This window comes from Penaeus monodon, chromosome 43 (assembly GCF_015228065.2).
Source record: "Penaeus monodon isolate SGIC_2016 chromosome 43, NSTDA_Pmon_1, whole genome shotgun sequence".
Taxonomy (NCBI): Eukaryota; Metazoa; Arthropoda; class Malacostraca; order Decapoda; family Penaeidae; genus Penaeus; species Penaeus monodon.
This window is the reverse complement of record NC_051428.1, coordinates 25453811-25468810: the sequence shown is the minus strand read 5'-3', so window position 1 is coordinate 25468810 and position 15000 is coordinate 25453811. Positions and strand designations below refer to the sequence as shown.

The window sequence follows — 15000 nt, the reverse complement described above, 5'->3', positions numbered from 1 at the left end:
AGGTAGGTAAATAGGTCAGGGTAGGTCAGGGCTGGTAGGAAGGTTGGGGATGGTAGATAGGTCATGGTTGGTCATGGTAGGTCAGGTTGGTAGGTCAGGATATGTCATGGTAGGTAGGTCGATAGGTCAGGGTAGGTCTCTGGCTTGTAGGTAGGTCAGAGTAAGCAAGGCATGTTTAGAGGTTTGGTTGTGTACTGCAGGTGACTCTTTCCTCTCTTTTTCTCTCTCTTTCTCCCTCTCCTCTCTCTCTCTCTCTCTCTCTCTCTCTCTCTCTCTTTCTCCATCTCTCTCCATCTCTCTCTCTCTCTATATATATCTCTATCTCTATCTCTATCTGACTCCTCTTCCCCCCCCCTCTCTCTCTCTCTCTCTATCTATCTATCTATCTATCTATCTATCTATCTATCTCTATCTCTCTCTCTCTCTCTCTCTCTCTCTCTCTCTCTCTCTCTCTCTCTTCCTCCTCTCTCTCTATTCCTCTCGCTCTCCGCGAATATAAGACAAAATAACAACCTCAAATACATAGCCAAAACTCCCTTTACAATTAGGATGATTTATATTCCCAGATGATGCTCTGTTATCACCTTCCCCCCAAAAAAAAATTAATCGAAAAAATAAACATTTTTACGTTTTTTTTTTTCATCTATGTATATATATATATCATTTTAATTATTATCATTATTATCATTTTTGTTAATCGAAACGACAACATCGGGTAATCGTTTTCCTCACATACTCGTGTTTCCATTTCCCTCTCCTCGCTGTGGTGTTGCGTCGGTCCTTCCTCCGTGCTTGGAAGGTGCTTGAATACTGGCAAGACCTCAAGTACTACTACAAGAGTGGCTACGGACACCGCATAAACTACGAGCAGGCATGCCGTCTAGTCCAGGACCTGGTGAGGACCTTCAGGTAAGGACTGCCGAGTTCTACGATCAGTCTGGAGGTTTGGACGAAATATTGGGTTATGTGAGAGTTATATAAATATGTTTATTAATCCATGCAAAATATTCAAGATGTAAGGGAATTAGGTTTGGCGAGAGGAAAACACTTATCTGGAATTGAGACAAATATTTTTAACCGTGCAAATTATATACGATGAAACGGTATTAGATTTGACATTTAAAACACTTATTTACTTATCTAAGAATTATAAAAATATTAATCCATCGGACTTTCTTAGCAGTAAATTGCATTACCCAACATTATGTATATTTTATTTATTCATATATTTTAGTACATATCCATTTTCTTAGCCTCATTCAGTGAAAAATCTCCCCCCCCCCCGCCCCTCTCAGCTCCCTCTACTGCATGTCATGAACAGCTTGAATTTTTTCGTGAATAATGAGACTGTATTTTGAATTGGAAGAATATATACATTTGAAACCAGAGTAAGGAAGCTTCTATTTGTATACGTAATTCTAGAATGTGGATTTATAAATGCAGAAAAACAAAACAAAACAGGTGATCAAGTAAGGTGGGTTTTATGCAATCTATACCTATGACAGACGCCAGTAAAAAAGAAAAGAAATAAAAAAAATAAATTCACTAGTCTAAGACTAATTGCTCCAACAGGTTTATTCTCCGAAAGAAAAACAAAATTAAATCAAAACTGTATGTCTTCTCTTGCTTCGTTATTTCTTTGTTTTCGCTGTAATTTCATTGTTTAAAAAAAAAAATAGTGTTGCGGTTCTCTGTGAAGATTTTAACGAGTTCTCCTTCCATATAGTCATTTTTACTTGAGCTTAGTATGTTCTTTGATGCCCCCTAAAGCTTATATATATATATATATATATATATATATATTATATATATATATATTTTATATATATATATATATATATATGTATATACATACATATATATATATATATATATATATATATATATATATATATATATATATTATATATATATATATATATGGTGTGTGTGTGTGTGTATCTATTTATAAATATATATATGGATTCTGCATATATTATATGTCAGTGTCTTATATCGATGCCTTTGAGCTTGCCGAAGGTCCGGCCACACCAAACAACCAGGTGTGCGTCGGTCCTCTTTCGCTCCTGCTTCTACCTGTTGCGTCATTTTCCATTCTCAGTCACCCTCCCCTTATACTTCCCCATCACCCTACAACCCCATCATCCACCCTTACACCCCCATCACCCTCCAACTCCATCACCCCCATCACCCTCCACACCCCATCACAGCCCCATCGTCACCCCCTTACACCCCTTCCTCATCTTCCCCTGAGTGTCTCCCGTGCATTCTCTCAAGACGCGTCCTCCTCCTTCGCAGGAAACGGGTGGAGGAGGGCAAAGGACCCCGTGGCGTGTTCTACTTCACCCACCTCGGCGCCTACCTCAAGGTGGGTTTCTGACGCCTCACCGCCTGCGTCCAGACTCACGACAGAGCCTTTGTTATGTTGTCCATGCGTTGTGAAGTTCTAGCAATGAGTTTAAATGTTTATGATCTTTCAGCTGTTTTGCAACTTGAGGAAAATGGAGTAGATTCAGGAATTCCTGAGTCTTGCCAACGTTTTTTTCTTTCTTTTTTTCTTTCTTTTCTTTTCTTAGCCTAAAAGCAGAAGTAAAAAAGGAGAAATGAAATATTAGAGTCAACTTCAATTGATGAAAATCACAGAAAGAGACGTGTGAATCAGATATTCAATGGCTCCATAACGTAAATAAAAGTGTTACCAAAAGTGCCAACATGCTCTCTTCCTCCCTCCCTCCTTCCTTTCTTCCCTCATCAGACGTTCTTCCCACAGCTGATGGCGCCCCTGGGGATGTTCTGGTATAACACGGCGCTCTTATCCTTCCTCCCTCGTTATCTCCCTTCCTCTATCTTTTTGTCCCTCCCTTTTATTCTCCCTCCTTCCCTCTTATTCTCTCTCTCTCTTTTTTCTCCCTCTCTCACATTCTCCCTCTCTCTTTTTCTTCCTTCCTCCCTCCCTACCCTCCTCATCAGGCGTTCTTCCCGCAGCTGATGGCGCGCCTAGGGATGTTCTGGGACAACACGACGCTCACTCACGAGGACATCAAGGCCAGGCGACTCTGGAGGACGTCCATCGTGGGTCCTTTCTCCGCCAACGTCGCCTTCCTCCTCTCCCGCTGCCCCGACGACAGGTGAATTTTGAATCGTCTTTCGCATTGCGTTTGATTTCAGAAGGTCTATATGATGATACGGGTATTTACATCTCAGGTGGAGCGAGGGAGTATATGTAGTCGTCTTCTTTCTCTCCTTGATATCCACCTCTTCCTGATATCTCCTTTGCTCGGATTGAGTCACACAGAGTACACTGATTGATTATTTCTATAGGTTACAGCCTCCAGTACAGCATTTAGCCTAAACAACTGCAATATTATTCTTGCTAGTGTCTTGCATATAAACACTACTTTACCTAAATGTTTTTAACTGCTTATCCATTCAGCTAGCTTAGCGATACTTGCTTTATATGCTGAGCAAGTTTGTGAAAAGCGAACCACAAGTTTTGAATATTTACAGCAGAAAAAAAGGATGAAAATTACTGACAATTAATGCTATTCAAAATGGAAGAATACCGAACGCAAGTGTAGACATTTAAAGGGGGAGGGGGAGGTTAATGTCTGATCATATTAGATTATATTTTAGTGTAATTTGTTGTCACTTTCCTTCTTATTGGGATTCTATGTAAAATTCACCTCGATGCCTGTGATTTTTTATTCCCCTCTCTCTATGTCGGTCTGTCTGTCTCTCACTGCATACTATATATATCAAAGGAAACATGTATATCCCCCTCCCATGGCACATTACATGATCTTATGCGAAAAAAAAACGTTTTGGAAGAGAAACAAAAGTTTATATAGTTCAAGAAGCGCAGCAATGTTACGTATGGTATATTGATACAATTATAAATATCGAAGCGTTTTAAGACCAAACTTCTCATGGGAACCACAGTTTCCTTTTTAAAATTCGACTCTGCATGTTTTTCCTTTAAAAAAATGTGTTATTATTTTGCAAATCGAAAAAGAGACAAGCAATTTTTCGTCGAACTCAGAGGTCAGAATTTAGACATTCACAAGTATAGTTAGGAATACATAGATATGCAAATGTTTTTATTAGAGCCCACAAATATATTAATCAAAATGCACAAATGTACTTATTAAAATAACCCACTAATGTATCAATCAAAATGGGCTAATACGTCCATTTGAATGCACAAATATATTAATCACAATACAAAAAACATCTTTATTTGTAGCAGCTACTAATCCCTGAACATTAGTCCTAACATGCTTAGACTTAGATCTTAGGGCAGTAAAAAAAAAAAGAAAAAAGAAAAAAAAGGGTGTTTAAAAATAACGGAGGGCCATTTTACCACTTTAAGCTTCCCCTTAGTTTAGCGTTGGTATCGAGAAGTGGCCATTATATGCATGGTCCCTCCCCAGGTGGTACGTGGGCATGGCCGTGAACGAGCGAAGGGCCAAGCTACCTGGGTGCCGCGGGGATATGGGCTGCACTTGGGAAGAGTTCCTGGCGCTCCTTGGCCAGTACGAGAACTGTGACTTCGATGCCATTTGCGAAAACGACCCGCCAGTTGTCCCTGAGGACGAAGTCAGCCATAGTAAGGGCGACGCCTGCTCCTCTGTCTCTGTCGCTCTGTTTTTGTCTCTGTCTGTCTCTCTGAATTTGTCTCTGTATCCCTGTCTCTGTCTGTCTGTCTATCTGCCCATCTATCTCTGTCTGTCTCTCTGTCTGAAAGAGACGATGTGCAGATTTTTAATATGTTTATAGTATTCCTTCACATCATGTAAATCTCTGCGTCTGTCTCTCTCTCTCTACTAATATATATGCATATTTGTGTGTCTAAGTGTTAGCACGTGTTAACTGCGTGTTCTCCCGCCAGGTGGCAGCGCAGGCACGCCGAACACCCTTCTCCTGGTGGCAGTCCTCCAGCCGCTCCTCCGGCTGCTCAACCGGGAATCCTAATCGCGCTTTTTCCTTCGTCCTTCGCCCACGAGGATGTGGCGAGAGGCAGAAGGGTGAAGGATACTGTAGATAGTTTGTTCTTTTTTTGTAGAGTCGTAGAAATGATGTTCGTGGTTTCTGTTGTTACTTGCGTTGCTTTGTTTGTGTTGTGATGATCAATGACATTCAAGGGTCAGGTATTTAGTACTTTTATATAGAGAGATTTCTATGGTTAACATTTGATGTATGGTATGACGTCTTTTTGGTGGCGTTAGTATAAAACCTCTACAACATGGCTTGCTTTCATTTCCTAATCCACGTGGTATGACAACAAAACCGAGCAGGCGAAGGTTGTCTCATTCCCTTCAAAAAAAGACTTGCAAACTGAAGTAGCGAAGTCACTTCTTCGATTTCTTGCACTGATACCATGGCTCATCGAAGTTATTTTCACAGAAATGGAAAACCCAATAAAAAAGAAAACTTTACATTTCACCATATGATGAATATCGGAGATTTGAAAAAAAAAAAAAAATGCCGTGGCCATTCCTTTGCATAGTCTTTCTGAAGAGGAGGAGATAGATCATCTGAAAGTATACAAAACAGTCTTTTCTCAATCGCTATCTGTAACGAACATTTATTATTTGTCTATGGAAATGCATCTACAACACTGATGAAAAGCAATAAGAATTGACGTGATATTTTATTAATAAACATCATTAAACCCTATCAAGTCTCAGAAATGGAACAAGTGGCAATTCAGCCCGGTTTCTAGAATGCCCTAATTCGCTCTTGAGAGAAAAAAAAGTGATGCGTAGTGATAAAACATAGTATATATATATTCTAAAAATATCAAACATGTAAAAAAGAAAATGTAGTGTCAATTGATGAGAATAAGAAAGAAACACATATATATCTATATGTATACAGATATATATATATGCAGATATATATATATATATATATATATATATATATATATATATATATATATATATATATATATATATATATATATATATATATATATATATATATGCATGCGTGTGTTTGTGTGTGTGTGTGTTTGTGTTTGTTTATTCGCACACACATGTATGTCACTAATAAAACATTGACTTGAACCCTCTAACAAAAGGTCGTTTGAGTGGAATCTCCCTTGAAGGGCAGTGCAAGATGTGGCATTTTGTTCACCGTCTACGCTCGTCTTCACATCTAATCTCCTCTTTGTTCAAATAAGTAATCGATTACTTTCACCTGGAAATAGTTTATGCAGTGGTATATTTATAGAGTATAAGGCATACATTTAAGATTTTAGTGTTGTCTGCGTCTGTGTGTGTATGTGTGTGTGTGTTAAAAAGGTTCCCGTCTCCCTGGACGGATATATAATGGCCTCTTAAATCTAAACATTAAGAGGGTGTGTGACGGCATACAAGCCTATACTGATTCATTTAACCTAAAAATGGTATACCAGGTTAGGTTTTTTCTATGTCAGGATGTGACGGGGGTAACTGATGAATATCTTCGAGACGAGTCAAATGGAGGCTTGAGTGTATAACACAATCCTGTCTTGTGTCTATTAAATATTACAGTTAATATTACTCCCTGATATCACTTCTATAATGAATTTGATTTGTTCAGCCTTTTTATGCGATGGAAACACCAAAGAAACTGTTTTCGCCTGGCTAAGCAACATCCTCTCATTACTACCTAGTGAACACTGTTGCAAGCCTTATTGCTGCTATCATAGCCACCATCGGCCGCAGATAGTGCCACTTCTTCATGATGCATGCCACCACGGAGATAAACGTCCTAACAGGCCTCCATCAGTAGAAAACAGCCAACACGGGGGGCCTTTGTTTCATGAGACTCCTTGTTCCCCGTACTTTTAGAGAGGCTTTCAGTGGCCAGAGAACCGGAGAACAAACACCTCTCTTAAGCTCAGGATTCTGTCCCTTCCTCGCTCCCCCCACACTCCTCCACACGAACACAAACGGTTCCCGAGATAAGTTGTGAAATTCTTAACTGAAATCCAATCGGTTCTCCAAGCCCTTAGAAACAAGGTCATAAGAGTGTGTGCGATCGGAATGTCTTGGAGGGAAACCCGGGGAATATATTTTGTCTAGCACACATGTATATCATATTGTCACGTAATTGCTAACTTCAGTCAAGTGAATCTAGATTAATAAATAAAAAAATATTCGTGGAAATTTATTCTAATCTCAGATGTAACAGCTTGTCGCATTTTTTCTCATTCAGAAAACACGCCAATTCTGTTCTTTTTGTTCCAAAGCGATTTGTCTTTTTTTTTTTTTTTTATTCAGTTTTAGTTTGTTCACTGACCGGACAGACTTCTACTGCTGGTGTATGGGTTGTCGCCCAACATTTCAAAGGAGAATCAGATTTTTTTCAGTACATATTTATTGAGTCTCCTGATTGCCAAGAGTTTTTTTTCCTCTGTGAATGTACGAACGCACCAAGACCCACCCACGCACCATGCACAATCATGTTTAAGGCAATACTTATTCACTCATTGAGTGATTAATTACTCTGTCAAGAGAATAATGTGAAAAGTTATGGACAGACAATGATGAAAACGTACATCTAAAACAGTCATTGATCAGGAACTGTTTGGTTGGATTTTGGTGGCGGTTTGTTGTGGATTATGAATAGAATAAGTGGTCCTGAAGCCAGATCGGAGGCAACTGATAGTCCAGCCAAGAATGGCACTGATAGTCCTGGAGCCAGCTGATAGTCTAGCCAAGAATGGCATTGATAGTCCTTGAACCAACTGATAGTCCGGCCAAGAATGGCATTGGTAGTCCTTGAACCAACTGATAGTCCGGCCAATGATGGCATTGATAGTCATGGAGCCAACTGATAGTCCGACCAAAAATGGCACTAATAACCTCGGAGCAATAATGCACGAGGAAGCCCTAAAGTCACCCTAACGATTTCAAAGATGACCAATGAGATCAGGGCTTCCTGTTTTAGCCCCCATCACTATATTTCCCTCCCCTACACGAGGGACACATATTGTCTTTATTGATGTTTCTCTGTGTTGTCATTTTTCACTTTAATTTTTGGGCCAAAATTATAGGAATTTTGAAAGGACGGTAGACCTGTACACCCAGATTATTATCATTATTATTAATTATTATTATTATTATTATTATTATTATTATTATTATTATTATTATTATTATTGTACTTTGATACCCCAGCTCAAATTTATTTTATTGCTGTTTTTATTCGTTATTATTTTTTTTCCATAAAAAAATTCAATTCCTATGTCCTGTGGCATTATAGTTCATGTAATTCAGCTGAGATTTAGCACACACGTCTATCTAATATTTCTCCATAAGACGCTGTTCATGATAAGTGGATGAGGCTGCTCATTTTTGTGAAAAACATTCTCTTTCGGTCATTTTTGACAACCCGGAAGTGTATGGTCGCATTCATGTGAACTTGAAATAGTTTCTTTACAACGGTGCATTGTATTGTAGTAATTTATATGTTTCTTACATTTGGCATTCAAAATTGCTTTATACAAAGACTTTGGAATGGTCCACTTTTGTAAATGGGGGTATTAAAAGGGGAGGGAAATATTCACGTATTTGCCTTTTAGTTTGTAGGGTCTATTTGAAGGGAATGAAACGAGCTCCGCCTGTCTACGTTTCGAGGACAATTAGACTAAACTACGTGTTCACTTCTTCACCAAGAATATCTACTTTTTCTCTTCTAAGGATATAATGTGAGTTATAGGTTAGAAAACCGAGAGAACAGACTTTCTGCTATCTACATATACGAAATTTGTCTGCTTCATGGGTTACCAGGCTACTCACACTTTTCCAGAAACAGGAACGAGTCTGTTTTTCCAAGGCTCTTTTAGCCATATGCCACAAAAAAACAACAACAAAAAAATGGATTTCACCGAGCGCAGATCACCACACACTACCAACCTCCGGGCTGCCGGGCCGGACACGCGACCCTTGCCCAGCGTTTACCCTAAGACATCCTCTCGTGTGTTCCCTTACTGTGTTGTACTCTTCCGTAATTAAGAGTCAAGCCGTCATAACAACTATTACTACCCGTGTTACCCATTGTTCAGAGGCAATCATAGCCTTTACACACTCTCTCACACACATACATATATAGGGGATAGACTGCCAGCCAGTAGCATAGATAATTATGTGTGAAGTCAAGGTGAGTTTTGTATTGATAATTGTGGCATGCATGTTTTATATTTTGTTTATCACAACACGTTTAGATCATAATATAGCAAGAATATCACTTTAGAAATGCAGTGTCAATGTGAGTTTGATAAATATCCCTATATAATAAATGTAGCACGATGTGAAGGGATCATGATAGTGACTAACGGAGGCCTTGATTTGTGAAATTAATAATGAGCTTTATTTCAATGTCTCGAGTCTACTTTGCATTCTTCGTTGTAAGCGTTTGGAAAGAGTGATGATGCATTTACAGTTAGTTTCGGAGGGTTTCGGATATTGCAAATTGGAACTGTACCTGCCATGGTCTCGCCTTGTTTGCACGGCATGAAGGAAATTAACAAATACTCTCGCCATGTGTGTTATGAACCACCACGGCTGTATTCGAAACAAGTGGGACATTTCGTAATACGTGTTGCTAAAACAGGCACACAGGAGAGGCATCAATTGGGGGGGGGGGGGGCCAATTGGCCTCCAAGACCCCGTTTGACTCACCCTCCCCAAGGACTGCAGGTTTTAACTTCTTTTATTAAATTATACTAATGCAGGTCTGGCTGCAGCTTAAAAATGCCCAAGAATATCTCATTAAAAAGTTCGCTTCTCTCGTACCCCCCCCCCCAAAAAAAAAAAAAAAAAAAAAATAATAATAATAAAAAATAAAATAAAATAAAATAAAATAAAAAATAAAAAGATAGAGTGACGCCACTAGCACACAGCATGATTATATCAAGATGTTATTATGTTCACTGTATATTTCTGCATATATATATATATATATATATATATATATATATATATATATATATATATATATATATATATATATGGGGCCGCGGTGGCCGAATGGTTAGAGCGTCGGACTCAAGACTGTCACGACGGCAATCTGAGTTCGAGGGTTCGAGTCACCGACCGCCGCGTTGTTTCCCTTAGGCAAGGAACTTCACCTCGATTGCCTGCCTAGCCACTGGGGGACCAAGTCAGCCCAAGTCAGTGCCGGGTAAATAGAGATGGTGACTCGGGAAAAAAAAAAAAAAAAAAAAAAAAACCGGGCGGAAGGCAATGGCAAACCACCGCCCTAAATTGCCAAGAAAAATCATGGAAACCCATGATCGTCAAGGCCGCGGTGGTAGAATGATTACAGCGTCGGACTCGAGACTGTCACGACGGCAGTCTGAGTTCGAGGGTTCGAGTCACCAACCGCCGCATTGTTTCCCTTGGGCAAGGAACTTCACCTCGATTGCCTGCCTAGCCACTGGGTGGCCAAGCCAGCTCAAGTCAAGTGTTGATCCCAAGCCCGGATAAAATAAGAGAGAATGATTACCTAAAAAGGTAACACCGGCACTCTCCGTGGAAAGGAACTGGGGACCCTACCACGTACTCACTCCAAGAGCATCACAACGTGAAAACTGCAATTGAGTATCATGCTGTGACCACGGCGGCTCAGACATGAACCTACCGTTAAATGATGATGATATATATATATATATATATATATATATATATATATATATATATATATATATATATACATATATATATGTATGCATGTATGTATGTATGTATATGTATATACCCACACGCACACACACACACACACACACACACACACACACACACACACACACACACACACACACACACACACACACACACACACACACACACACATATGTATGTATTCATTAAATGTACACACTGCATATGAACGTATGTGAACGTGTGTGCCAGTATAAACAGAAAAAGGAACAGCGTGCAAATTGAGACTTAATCAACAAAATCACGTTTCGCGTTTTCAAACACTATAAGAATCTGCTTTCGATGTCAAAAAATCACACTAAACCGAAGAGCTGAAGGACGGCTGGCACATTCAACAGTAAGGTGTTTCCATAAGAATAAGCGTCACGTAATCTTATATCGACTACAATCCGAAATATGGCTTCTTTTGTATGGGACCTAGTACCGGTGTTTTATTATTATTATTATTATTATTATTATTATTATTATTATTATTATTATTATTATTATTGTTATCATTATTATTGTTGTTGTTGTTATCATTATTATTATTATTATTATTATTATTATTACTATTATTATAATTATTATTATTATTATCATTATTATTATTATTATTATTATTATTATTATTATTATTATTATTATTATTTTTAGTGCGTTGGTACGTGGTAGTGACCCTGCTCTCAATGGCGTTTGTGGAAGTGATGGCCAAAGGTAAGTAATGTATTATTTTTTCTTCCACGATTATGTGCATCTATTATGTGCATCTAACACTACATATTCATACTGTACATTCTCTCATTTAATCTGCATCTTTCGTCTCTTATACTGACATATTTCAGAATCGTAACACTATAGTCGCTCAACTACGAAGTTAAGTCAATTAGTAATCAGTTGTGTCCATGATTCTACTATGGACGTTTAACGCTGCATATAATTTTCTAATTCAATCTATATCTTTCGACTTTCATGCTGACATGTTTCAGACTCATACTAGCATACTCTTTCTCATCTACAGAACTCATCTGCCTCCTGCCTGCTAAACTGGGTTCTTGTCTGTCTGTATATCCAAGATTTCATTATGACTTCGACACGGATCGGTGTTTAATGTAAGTTTCGTTTATTATCTATAGGTGTGTGTGTGTGTGTGTGTGTGTGTGTGTGTGTGTGTGTGTGTGTGTGTGTGTGTGTGTGTGTGTGTGTGTGTTTATGCTTATGTTTGTGATAGTGTTAGTGTTTATGTGTGTGTGTTAGTGTTAGTATTTATGTGTATGTGTTTGTATTTGCGTTAGTGTTTGTGATAGTGTTAATGTTTAAGTTTGCGTATTCCTGTTTCGTGTACAACTGACATTTCCATTTCCCCCCATAGGTTCACTTACAGTGGTTGCAAAGGAAACGCCAATAACTTTGAAACAATCGAGGAATGTCAAGAAACATGCATGTGATCTCGCCCTTCAGGAAACAGATTATAATTACTGAAATTCTTGGAAATAAAGTTCCTTAACTGCCACTTCACACTGACGCTTCTTTGAGTCATACCGTGATACTGCAATACAATGACATGCCACTGTATTAAATCCACATAGACATCAGGTGAGGCAAAATGATTACATAGATCTTTGTACTTAATTCTTGGAGAAATTGATGGATATATCACATGACATTTAGAGATGTGAGTCTCTATTTGCGACACTTCAGTTCGAATATGTTCCTATTTAACGAGGGCGGGTCATGGCACATAAAATATATATATTTTTTTGGAAAATAAGAAAGGTATTTTAAAAATAATTTACGCGTTAATTTTGAGGATTTGATTTAAAGGCCACGCTTTTCTCCCTTTCACTCTGTTGCTGTCTTGTTACTCGATCATTTTTCTTTGCATTTTGTATGTTGAGAGTCTATAATATTTAAATAACCAACATCATTATTGTTATCATTGATATATCTTTAGGCTTCTGTATGGTTAAAATAAGAAATTTCCATGTTCACGCTTTCATTCATATTTATAGAATTAGTGAAAAAGAAAGCACACCGAAAATATTATGTGAAAATCGTAGGTCACCGAATATCGAGCAGACCCACTACACTGCAGGACTTCCTTGCAGACAAAAGGGGCATATACATAATAGGAAGCAGGCGAATAAGAATAGGAAAGGGAAGTAAATAAGATAGAAAAGAAAAACAATGGATGGTGCATACTTTGGAAGTGTGTGTAATAAGGATTAAGTAATGTGAAAAGAAAAACAATATAAAGTTCAACATCGAGTTAGAAGAACTGAACACCACATATGGCAGCTTCAACTTTCTCTGCTCATGGCGAGGTTAATGAAGCAACAGATAAGAGGCAGAGACATTTAACAGGTCACAGCTTATATAAGGTATGTAATTATAATTGCATATAATTTCGACGAAGATGTGATATCGAAACTTTAATAATTCATTCACGTAGTTTTATTTTTTCTAAATACAAATGAACTTATTACATTATTGTGTGCAAAATTCCTAATATAAATTATGAAGAATACCCACCTGGTGTATAAAACTGAGGGTGGATATTAATAACATTAATATTAACAAAACAATCTAAGTATACGAGAGAACGGCAAAATATACCCCAGAATACCATTGCCTTGGCGGTGGATTCGCGTCGGCGCAAAACTCACCTCCTTCTGCTAATAAAATCAAAGATCCATCCTTTAAAGAGTTATGGACTTTATAAATCTAGTGTACCAATAATCTAAAGTTCTAGTATTGCCCCCATCTGTCACTGATATTAGAACATGGGGTTTCAAGCATTACATATGGCCGATGTGTTCAGTAAGTAGGCTATTATGATGATAGGGTATAGCTACTGTACTATTTTCGATAGAATAAATAGGCCCTTGAGAGATAGGTCATGATTCCCTGAATGAAATCGTGTTCAAATATCATGCTTCAATTAATTATTCATCACCAAGCTATAAGTAATCAAGTAAATTTAGTCACTAATCTGCACACTTGTCAACAGTCATCACCAATTTATTAAGTGAATCTTAACCTAATAAAAAAAGAAAAAGAAAACAGGGTGGAATATGTCCCAAAGTTTCGTAATAGAGAAAATAATAAGGCAGGTTTCAACCATGTATTTTATCAACCATAAATACATCTCTTAAAAATTAATTATTGATTAAATATATAAAATACGAACAAGACTACACCCTAGTCTTTATAACATAGCACTTCTGGCAGTAGACGAATATTTTACGTTTCTAAATCAGTAAAATAAAAATAATCTACAACAAACTTCTTTTTATATAGTTATTTGTGTAATGAAATATATCTCTCTCTATTGTTATTTGTAAGATGAAATAGATTTCTTTCTATACTGTTATTTGTAAAAAAAAAATACATATTTCTTCCTATATTGTTATTTGTAAGCAGAAATAAATTTCTCTTTGTGTCGATTCTTTATTTTGTAGAATAAAAAAACCTTCATATTGCTATTTATAGAATGAAAATTATAGATTTTTATATTATTATTTGTATGCATACCGTGATACTGCAATATAATGACATGCTTCTGTATTAAATCCACACAGACATCAGGTGAGGCAAAACGTAAAAAAAGTCAAGAAACACAGCCGTATTTTTTCACCAGAGCTATTTCATGTTTATCCAAAATTTGATTACACGATTTATAAATCTAGTCACGTATTTCATTCTCCTTGAAAGTATCATCATTTAACGGCAGGCTCATGTCTGAGCCGCCGTGGTCACAGCATGATACTCAATTGCAGTTTTTTTTTTCACGTTGTGATGCTCTTGGAGTGAGTACGTGGTAGGGTCCCCAGTTCCTTTCCACGGAGAGTGCCGGTGTTACCTTTTTAGGTAACATTCTCTCTTATTTTATCCGGGCTTGGAACCAGCACTGACTTGAGCTGGCTTGGCCACCCAGTGGCTAGGCAGGCAATCGAGGTGAAGTTCCTTGCCCAAGGGAAACAACGCGGCGGTCGGTGACTCGAACCCTCGAACTCAGATTGCCGTCGTGACAGTCTTGAGTCCGACGCTCTAACCATTCGACCACCGCAGCCTTGACGATCATATGCTTCCATGATTTTTCTTGGCAATTTAGAGCGGTGGTTTGCCATTGCCTTCCGCCCGGTGTTTTTACCGAGTCACCATCTCTATTTACCCGGCACTGACTTGGGCTGACTTGGTCCCCCAGTGGCTAGGTAGGCAATCGAGGTGAAGTTCCTTCCTTGAAAGTATACACATCAGTAAACTTGATTCCTCAAGAACTGATAGCAAATCTATAAAAGGAAACTAA

General features: G+C 38.0%; 2 protein-coding genes across 3 annotated transcripts in view; both read left to right on the top strand.

Moving 5' to 3' along the window:
- The window catches only part of LOC119599513 (multiple inositol polyphosphate phosphatase 1-like), a 17447-nt gene extending 12204 nt beyond the window's left edge, over window positions 1-5243 (top strand). Inside the window, exons 8-12 of the mRNA XM_037949273.1 lie at window positions 800-909; window positions 2299-2368; window positions 2986-3128; window positions 4431-4606; window positions 4889-5243. Of these exons, the coding sequence (XP_037805201.1) occupies window positions 800-909; window positions 2299-2368; window positions 2986-3128; window positions 4431-4606; window positions 4889-4971 (582 nt within the window). The 3' untranslated portion in view covers window positions 4972-5243. The remainder of the gene's footprint in view (window positions 1-799; window positions 910-2298; window positions 2369-2985; window positions 3129-4430; window positions 4607-4888) is intronic.
- A 5764-nt stretch (window positions 5244-11007) lies between these two features.
- Window positions 11008-12211, top strand: LOC119568133 (trypsin inhibitor-like). Of its 2 annotated transcripts, none has more exons than XM_037916530.1 (4): window positions 11008-11049; window positions 11349-11408; window positions 11713-11803; window positions 12064-12211. In XM_037916530.1, coding segments are annotated over exons 1-4 (228 nt in total). In that variant the 5' UTR covers window positions 11008-11048; the 3' UTR covers window positions 12140-12211. The 2 variants fall into 2 exon arrangements, 1 of the variants encoding a protein (XP_037772458.1); XR_005228068.1 differs by having other exon boundaries at window positions 11035-11120.
- The last annotated feature ends 2789 nt before the right edge of the window (window positions 12212-15000 follow it).

What these genes read in the sequence shown, in the direction of transcription:
- LOC119568133 (XM_037916530.1), top strand. An exon ending in TGTGGAAGTGATGGCCAAAG is followed by an intron (nt 11,409 to 11,712) that starts GTAAGTAATGTA and finishes TCTCATCTACAG; the next exon opens with AACTCATCTGCCTCCTGCCT. An exon ending in GACACGGATCGGTGTTTAAT is followed by an intron (nt 11,804 to 12,063) that starts GTAAGTTTCGTT and finishes TTCCCCCCATAG; the next exon opens with GTTCACTTACAGTGGTTGCA.